The 9,928-nt window shown below is 40.8% G+C and overlaps 1 protein-coding gene across 2 annotated transcripts in view; it reads left to right on the forward strand.

The window, feature by feature from the left end:
- ALKBH1 (alkB homolog 1, histone H2A dioxygenase) overlaps window positions 1-9,606 on the forward strand; it is a 15,259-nt gene extending 5,653 nt beyond the window's left edge. The window contains exons 3-6 of one of the 2 annotated variants that reach the window (XM_071426726.1): window positions 2,540-2,702; window positions 6,170-6,260; window positions 7,365-7,558; window positions 8,078-9,606. In XM_071426726.1, the coding sequence (XP_071282827.1) occupies window positions 2,540-2,702; window positions 6,170-6,260; window positions 7,365-7,558; window positions 8,078-8,498 (869 nt within the window). In that variant the 3' untranslated portion in view covers window positions 8,499-9,606. The remainder of the gene's footprint in view (window positions 1-2,539; window positions 2,703-6,169; window positions 6,261-7,364; window positions 7,559-8,077) is intronic. The other variant, XM_071426727.1, reaches the window with a different exon arrangement.
- The last annotated feature ends 322 nt before the right edge of the window (window positions 9,607-9,928 follow it).

The following is a 9,928-nucleotide window of genomic DNA, read 5'->3' on the forward strand; positions in this document are numbered from 1 at the left end:
TTGTAGTACATAGCAAGATAGTGCTGCAGTAAGAGAATTGCACCTACTTCCTCTGGGCAGTTTCCTTTACTATACAGATTCACAAAGAATAATTCTTTTACCCTTTCCCCTCACATCTTTCAAGGGCAAGAGGTTCAATTATGTCTTCAAAGTTTGTCTGAGGTGTTCTTCAGTCAGTTCAGAAAGATTGCTACAGAAATATTTCTTATTTCTCACTTTTCTCCCTCCTATGTGTGCAAATCACTGATTTCTAGCACTATTGGTCTTTGTTCTATGTTTGCACAGAATTTTATAGTAAAACTTTGCAACTGTTAGAAATTCAGTTTCTGCCTTTCTAGACACAATGAGCATAGTCATAACCCACTTTTTAGTTGTTACTCCTTTTGTAAATCTAGACCAGTCTAGTTTCAACGAAAAACCTAGGTCAAGGAAAGGTTTGGAAAGACATGAGCATGTTCTAAGTCTGTGAGATAAAAGCCATAAAATCTGGATTCTTGTTCTCATCTCTATGGAATATTAATCCAAATATTTCCGGGTGGGACGTGCCTGGGCTTGTCTGACCCTTGCTGCTGGGCCACAGGTGGCAGCTGTGGTGTTTCACCCCAGAGATACCTTTGGCCGGCTGGATGCTGCAGCTGGGCACTCGGAACAAATCCAGGCAAAGTAGGAACTCAGTTTACCTCTGGTGGAAAAGGTTCAGGTGACAGTGAAGAGAAAAAGGAGAGGATTCTGCCGTAGAGTTTTAATCCAGAGTTTTATTCCAGGATGACAGACCTCTGAATCTTGTAACAGCTCCCAACAGAATCCCGACCGCATGGTCCTGTCTCCTTTTGAGCCCAGGGACAGGGGGAGGGGAAGGGACAGGTGAGGGCCAACCAGGTGTGAGGAGGGGAAAGCTCAAGGGATAAAGACACTTGGACAGGCCAATGAGCCCAGACCTGAGGGGCATCTTTTGAACTTCTGCCAACCACACCACGACCCTGCTGGAATGTTAAGATTGATGGACAGCTCTCAGCAGGAGGGCAAAGGGGGAGGGGAAAGGAGAGGTTGGCACACCTGGGGGGTTGGGATAGGTGAAACAGGAAATGGTGTCACACTGCAACACATCTCTGCTTGTAACTAACTCTCCAGGCTTCAATGCCTTCATTAATACCTGGGGATAACACATACATGGTAGAGTGAAATTTCATGAATGTAGTAAAGTGCTTCAAGAACCCCACATCAAAAGCTGTAGACAGGAAGGGCAGTATTATTATTCTCCATTATTGTTCTATGTAGATGCCAACAGAAAGTAAATATAATGCTTCTGGCAAAGAAACTTCTTGTAGTCAAACCTATCAGAAAGCTGCCATATTCTGAAAGTGCAGGGAACAGAGTGAAGTGAATGACCATCTGTTATTAATACACTGAAGGGTTTTTTTCTAACCAGTTACTTTAATCTTGAGTCTTTGAGGTATGCTGGCAGGTAGCTCTTTTTGTGTTTTTATTACCACTTTCATAAGGCCACAAGGCAAGTTTGTATCCTACTGAGAGTCCTAGCTTTGCTGCTTCTTTTTTCACCTATTTTTGTCTCTGTTAAGTTGATATGACTGAGAAGTTCAAAAAGACACAGTAGGCCAAAACCCTAAAACCTCCTTTTCCTTTGTTCCTCTTACACCCTTATCTCTCTTTACATGTGGATTTTGTTTGGTGAGTCTTATTGAACTGACAGTCTTTGAGAGTATGCCTTGATTCTCAGAGTAGGTACAGTACAGATTAATGGCATCTCTCATATGGGCTGCTGCTTGAACCCTGCCTGAGGTGCCTGGCTGAATGAATGTGCAGAATAGCTGCGTGTTTATTTTGTTTTGTTAATTAACAATGCCTGCAACGTATTCACAGTCAATAACAAGTGGTTTGGGATATCATTTGACTTTCATGCCCATTTCTCAGTGTTACCATATCAAAATGCAAATATGGATACAACCAGACTTACCTGGAAATAAGCATGAAGAAAAGGGGAGGACACTTTACATTACTAGACACTTGCTCAGCTCAGGGACTTCTTTCTGAAGTAGCAGTAGGAAGACAGTATGAGTTCAGAGCCAGGGATAAAGTTAGTTTGAAGCATAGAAAAACTAGGCCAGAGTTTTGGCCAGAACTTTGCTGGGCTTAAGAGAAAAGTCATGCTGAATAATTTAAGAAATAAAATTTACTCCAAAACAACTGGATTTCCATGTTCTTACTCCTTTAGCTCCTGTAATCAATATGCCTTGCATAGATATGTCCTTTATTGTAATTTTTGTTTGGACTAGTGTTGGCTGCCCTCTCTGCCTTCTACCTTGTGCCACCATTTGTTTTTTCTGAAAAAAAGCAATAAGTTTTAACTTAACTAGAATAGATTTCATCAGCTTAGATGCACAGTCAATAGTTGTATGTCTAAGGGGTTTTTTTCACTAACTCTGGCTCCTATCCTTTGCTCTAAATTCAGAAAAAAAACCCTCAGGGAAACGCCTAATCCTACTTTGTCTCCATCCTCTCCTTTTTTCTTTGTGGTCAGGGTTTATTTTCATACCAAACCCTTTCCTTCCTGGCTGCCAGCGTCACTGGGTGAAGCAGTGTCTCAAGCTATACCCTGAGAAACCCAATGTCTGCAACCTGCACCTGCACATGGCTCCTGAGAAGACCACTGACCTGTGGGGACAGAGCAAGGAGCAGCTGAGGTGAGTCCACTATCATCTTTCAGGGTCAAAACTGATGGAGCCAGATCTCACCTTTGAGAAGGTCTAAGAAAATGGAGCAGGGAAGGGAAGCTGAAGAAGATTATGTACATGCTGGCAGAATACAGATGGTGTCAGACATGCCAAGTTAAAGATGGATATTTCATGGCTTCACGTGCATCCTTGCTAATTCTCTGCTTTCATTCTCAGTGGGATTTTCCAGTAGCATATTGTTCTAAAGCCATTGGTGACCTGTTACATAGTGACTCTGGCTGCTGTGGTGCTTGAAGCTTGCTGAGCTCAGCTAGGAGTGGAACTGTGAACTCCCTCTGGGCCTCAGTTTTCCTGAGGCAAAACAGATCCTTTCCAAAACTCCACACTAATGGTAGCACTTCTTCCCAGTCAGCTCTTAGACCCAGTACAATGTAATAGAAATGCTGCTAGCTGTACTTTCTTGAACTTCTCAAATCTAACAGTTTCTGTGTTCTCATTTTCTAAAGTATTTCTTTTGGTTTGGTCTTGTTTGTGGTTCTTCTTAATTCAGCTTGACATTGAATTAAATGTATTGAATGTACCATTTTAATAGCAATCCTGTTTAATCTGAAAGATTCCATCAGGTTCAGAATTCTGTGGCTGATGTAGCTGCCTTTCCTCTACCTGATCTGGAATTTAATGGAGAATTTTCCCAGTTTTGAAGTCAAGTAGAAAGTTTAAAAAAAGGAAGAGTCTTTTAAAGCTTGAACTTTATTAAAGTCCTGTAAAAATATATATAAGACAGACTGTTTACCGTACACAATCTTTTAGCTATTTGGATATTTATTGTTACCTTATTAATTTCATTGCTCATTTTTCATAATGATTGTTTTGTGTGATGGCACAACCAGAGTTCTTTACAATGCTTGTCTTCCACCTCAGTCTCTTAGTGAGGGTGACATGCTGAGATGTTTCTTCAAAAACCTCTTGACATCTACAAGACATAGAATGGCAAAAGCAAGATTGGGACTTCTAGCTGTTTGCACCTAGGAGAGAAGTTATACTCTGACCTCTGTTTTCCAGGCTCAGTCAGAATTAGTTACAGAAATGTAGACAACATTTTTGTGTTCCATCAAGAATGAAAAATTGTTCTGTGAAAGGATTGTGCATTGTGCCCAATGGCTGAAAAAAGTGGGGTACTGTTCCAGTTTGACAGGCCTCTCCCAGCAGAACCTCCTGTGTGCAGAGAATGATCAGAGCAGAGGTTAATTTGCAGCTGAATCCAGTTCAGTTGAAAACAGTATTTAGAAAAATGATGGCTGGCAGCAACCCTGGTAATTTTATGAAGTCCTTACCTGAGTCTTTAAGTGAGCAAACTACTGTATTTGTGCTTATACCTAGAGGCAGCAGATGGAACTAGCCAGTCTCTCTAGTATCTGGAGTGAAAGTGTTTCAGGAAGGCCAGAAACAGTGCTTAACTGAAGAGAGGTTACTTCCAAGATGGGTCACACTTTTAATGCTATTTAAAGCCATTAGGATAATGCATGCATGTGCTTGGGTCATGGCTTATCTGCTCTTTTCAGGATCACAAGGTAGGGTGAATCTATACAATTCCTAGACAGAAATGCTATGCTTTCGTTGGAGCCTGAGTATTTTCTCTGGTACTGGGGACAATTGAAAGCATAAAAGGGAATAGAGCATTCCCACAAGGGAGATATAGACATACAGATATATAGGTATGTCTATTCTTGTGTATAAGGAAAAGGCTGGAGGGGTTTTACAGATGCAATCATTACCAGCATATAAAGAAACAAGAGATCTTCAAACCAAAGCTCTCATGCTGTTCAGTCTTTTTCTAACATAGTTATACCAGACCTTTTCTGTGCTTTCTTATGGGACCTCATTGTTTCCAGATACACAACACTCATACTCTCCCCTTCTTAGCAATCATATATGAAATCCCTTGTAAAATACCAAGTTCTGGGAATAGGGACTTCCTACATGCATTTGGGCTCTTGCTGTTGTGGAAACACTCTAGCACTGTAGCAAAAAAAGGGCACTTTCAAAAGGCACGTGCTAAAATTGTTTCATTATGAACATTGTCAGTTGAAAGATGTACAAACTGTGGGCTCTCCCTTTTCTAAATGCTGTGTTGCCTGCTTGTGGGCTACACAAATTGTTCCAAGCAGCATGTATTTGACAATTACTCTGTTGGTGTTTATGGTAATTGCAGTTGCTGTTACCCTATGACAGATGGAAATTGGAAAGACTGTTTTCAGTATCAGTGAGCTAAGAAAAATTGCTAAAGGTAAAGAAACTTGCATTTTACTCCTGTTCCTGCTTTATCTTTTGAGCTATCAGATGGCATAGTTGAAGGGCAGGAACAAGCTGTGTATCCAGGTAGAAATGCACATTAAATGCAGATGTTTGGCTGAGACTTGACCATGACAGCACAAATATCAATCTTTTTTTTTTAAAAGAGAGCATGTCATGCTGAACTAATGAGGCTATAAATGAGAGCCAGCCGTCTGGTACTACTGTTTGTCTTCTGAGTATATTTCCCTTTACTATATTTTTCTTTTTTTTTTACCATAACATGTGACTTGGCTTGAGAAAAGTATGCTGAAATTGCTGTAATGAGTAGACTAGAAGATAGATGTGTACCTTCCTTTTTTTATTTGTCATTAATATATTTCTATCTGATTTAGTTATTTGTACTCTGTAACTTTTCAAAGGCTTTTCCATAGTCTGTCCTAGAAGCCTCTCCTTGAAGCCTCTTCTTGCTTTCATCACCTACAAATAAGAACGGTAAATTGGTGTGTGGCTTCAGATTACTCAGTCCCTTTACTTCAGGGTTGTCACATGAGAACAGTTCTTTGTCCTGCAAGGCAGTCTGGATAAGGGGACACCTGCAGTCTAGACTTCTTGACACTGTGGTGATAGCTAGAGAAGTCTTGCTTCTTACTGCAAGTCAGCCCATCCTAAGGACATTTCATCAAAGTACCAAGTAGTAGAACTAACCATCCTTTGCAATATTAGGCAGCATGCTATGCTTCACTGTCAGGCACTCATTTTCCTCTCTTGTAATTTTCCATTAAGTGCCTAGAATATTTTTTCCTTGAATTTGCAGATTTCAGATCTTCAGATTCTGGTCTTTCATTTTTGGGTGTTCAAATAGGGCATGTTTAATTCTGATTTCTTAATCTGCGCTACTCATTGTGTTTGCATTGGATAATCTCTTAGGTACCATTTGAAAATAGAAGCTTTCAAACTGACACCAGTTGGCAGTAGGTCCCACAGCTTCCACACGTTCCATGAACTAAATTTTCAGGGTCTTTGGAGGAAAAAAGTATTGGCATTGAAAATAAAAGTTTAGCATTGATTGTTTTTAATAGGCTGTGAAATGGATGAGTGAATCTCATTACTGTATGCTGCAGTACCAGAAGGCCCCTCAGAAATGAACACATCTCCTATTTCTTTATATTTTGTCTTTGTAGAAGGAAAGGTTCCAGTAAATGGGAGCCCAGGAGCCTACTGGAGAAGCTGCGCTGGGTGACCCTTGGTTACCATTATAACTGGGATACTAAGGTATTGAGGTTAAATTCTTCTCTATTTTTCTTAGCCATAAGCACTCAGAATGGCAAACAGAAAAGGACATAATGGAATAAAATGTTTATGATCCTACAAGACAGTCTTGAGGAAAGGCACTAACAAACTGTGCTTTTAAGAGCATTTTAATTTGTATTGGTTTACTGTGAAGGGTTTAACAGCAGAAGTCCATTGCTGTATTCATTCCTTTGAAAGTTAACATGATAACATACACTCAGCTTTAAACCTACAATTATTTCAGGGTAAGTGGCATTTTTACCTACCAAATGGGATGATTACAAAAGCATTGCTAACTCTTAAGCTGAGTGTGACTTTGGGAAACTACTCTTCGGTGGAGTGAGCAAGAACAAGAAAAAACTGCTGCTCATGTGATTTTGGAACTTCAATGAGTCTGAACACTATAGTGCATTCTTACCAACTAACAGCTGTTTTGAGGATCCCGATCAAAATAAACTTTTTTTTCATGAGACTGACATAGATGGAGGCTGATAAACACTGGCAGGGTGAATATGCATCTTATCTGTATATTGCAGATAACCAAATCTGTTTGCAGCCTTTTATTTACCAGATGAACTTGTTATTGGATAACCTTAATAAAAGTTTGGTTATTATCTTCCAGTCCTCTCAGAATGACTTATGGGAGAGAGAAAAAGTAGGTTTGCAATTGATTTCTGCTTGCTATTAATGAAGGAATAAGGATGCTTGTTTTGGAGCTCTGTTGATAAGCTACGAACCTGTGTTTCCATTGGCAGCTTCAGGTTGTGGCTGAGATGATCCTCAGGATGTTGGTACTAATCTTACTGATTTCAAGTTTAGCATCTAGATATAATGATTAACTCCACAATTAATTGAAATCTCTGTCAGTCTCAGCCTAGGCCACGAATTTAATGGTAGGAGGTAAATTTGTTGTGGTTCTGCCCGTGCTGTAGTAATTTTCTAGGTAAATGTGATGTCCTTCTCCATGACTATCAGCCAGGATTTTGAATTCTTTTTTCAAAGTTTGTTTCCAAGTGTATTTGCTGCTCTGATGTGTTGGGTGTGGCTTTCTTTTTTTTTTTTTTTTTCTCCTCCCTCTCCTTCCAGAAGTACTCAGCAAATCACCACACTCCTTTCCCCTCAGACCTTGCATTCCTATCAGAGCAAGTGGCTGCAGCCTGTGGGTTTCGGGGTTTCCAGGCCCAAGCAGGGATCTTGAACTACTATCATTTTGACTCTTCACTGGGAATTCATGTGGATGAGTCTGAACTAGACCATTCTCGGCCCCTGTTATCATTCAGGTGAGTCAAGGAAAGCAGACTTGAGTGTTATGCAAAGATAGATGGCTTTTTTCTAGGGTTGCTTATGGTTATGGGAAGGCAGTATGATATGGTTTGCTAATTGGGTATATAATCTTCACTCTCAGAAGATTTGAATAACAGAATGCTGTAGGTCAGGGACATAGTTTTTCTTTAAGGACTGCTTGAATAGCCTAGATATAGTGCCTGGAGTGAAGAGCTCTTTTGCAGAGAGCACAGGTCTATTCTAAAGCAGCAGAGTGCCAGTTGAGTACTAAAGAAGTATCTCAGCAGAGCTTCAAACCTGGCAGGGCAATTGGTCACACTCAGCCTATCTTGAACCAGATCTTAGTCTGTTTGCCATGTTCCCACCTAAAAGTTGTTCTTAGGCATCCCTCTGGTTTTTGTGATTGCTTGGGGTGGTTTTTATGAAGGAATTTAACTACTGATATTTTCTTACTGAACAGAAAATTGTTTTCTACCTGAATTTGTTTTCTCTCCCCATCTTTATACCATCTCTAGCTTTGGGCAATCCTCGATATTTTTGCTGGGGGGCCTGAAGCGGGAGGAGGCGCCGACAGCGATGTTCATGCACAGCGGGGATATCATGGTGATGTCTGGCTTCAGCCGCCTGCTGTACCACGCTGTCCCCCGGGTCCTGCCCAACCCTGAGGGGACAGCTCTGCCTTCCTGCCTCGACCAAGCTCTTTCTTCAGACCTTCCTGCTGGCTCAGTCATTGAGCACAGCTCTGATGAGGACTGGCAGGTGTGTGCCAAGTACCTGCAGTCCTCCCGCATCAACATGACTATTCGACAGGTGTTGGCTGAGGGCCAGAAATTTCCAGAGGAATCTGGGACAAATGGAAAGGGCCAAGCACCCTCTGAAGACAGTTATCATGAGAACAGCAAAGCCAAAAGACACAAACCAAACAGAGTCAGCTGAGACCAGGCCATCATACTGACATGGACCAGACAGGCAATCTCCCTATGGAATTAGGAACTGGCTTAATACTGGAAATACTTGTCTGTATTGTGGTTAATAAACTTGTGCAGAATAAATGTAGTCCTTCTTGCTGTAATAAATAGGTAGGAGGAGAAAAGGAATGTCAGAGGAAAAGAAGGATAAGTTTGGGACTGGGACTCAGGAGATTAACTCTATTGGCATTTTGTTGCAAATGTTTACTGTACTCTGTTTCCTTTAAAATACCTGTATGTCAGAGAACTTTAAGCTTGGTTAAGCTTGAATGGTTTAAGCTTTCAGTGAAGCTTGGTTTAAGCTTTAAGAGTGATGCTTATAAAATATTTTGAAATCTTTGGGCAGAGAGTGTTAGCAGAAGATACATAATTGCAATGTGATAGAGAATCCTGTTGGGCTTGTAAAGCTCAGCTGAAGCAAAGTAACAAATATGTATGACAATAGGCTGCTATGGGTGTAAGACCTACCTGCAGCATTTTCTACAGCAAAAATGGGTTCAGTGGTCAGAAACTGGCAGCACCCTCAAGCAATACCTGCTGTAAGCTTTTGTAGTCCTGTGCTCTCCTTTTGCCTGCTTGCATCCCCTCAGCTGCAGCAGAATCTGCTTTTATGAATGGTACTGAACATCTTATCTCAGATTTTAGAGAGAAACAGTTGGGAGCAATATCTATTTAGAATATCTAGTAGCTCCCAACTGGGTCTCCTCCATATGTGACTGAGCCCAACATCGCCGTTCTTTCAAAACTGCCCTCTCCTAAGTGCCTGTGTGTTACAGTTCTTCAGTCCCAAGCTAGCATTTATAAAGAGCAGGATGACTTGCAAATAAAAGCAATGAAGCTGTAAATTAAGTACCTAAAAAATTAATCAGTGACTATCTCTGTCACCCAAAGATAAATATATTGAAACAAAGAAAAGCACTAGCTTTTGTGCTAGTTCTTTTTAAGATTCAGACCATCCTATCTACTTTTTAATGCAATTTTAATTGTTGGAGTGGAATGTGCTATCCCTGGGGTATTTTGTTGCACTTCCACAATGAATAAACTTACTTGGTTTTAAATTAAAGATCTCTATCAGTTTTTGGCTGGCTATTTTCTTCTTTTCTTTTTCTCCCTGTTTGTTGTTCCAGTGTATTGTTAATGCTGCTGTATCTCTTGAGCAGCTCCCTCCAGGATTCTTTTGGATCTACTCCCTCTGCAATCTGCCAGCTCCTGTGGAGGAACCCTGCATATGTGTGTAGGGCTGCTTTGCTTATGGGCAGCTCAGGGTTTGTTGGGCAGTTGCAGAGGGGTGTTGCCTGCAGTATCAAAGTCCAATTTAATGCATATGTGACAGCTTTTCCTCATGGGTAAAGTGTCTGGTCTGCTTATTTCATAGGAGGTGAATGTGTGTTTGCATGC

This window comes from Agelaius tricolor, unplaced genomic scaffold (assembly GCF_023055355.1).
Source record: "Agelaius tricolor isolate 1412-34295 unplaced genomic scaffold, bAgeTri1.0.p SCAF_5, whole genome shotgun sequence".
Classification (NCBI taxonomy): domain Eukaryota; kingdom Metazoa; phylum Chordata; class Aves; order Passeriformes; family Icteridae; genus Agelaius; species Agelaius tricolor.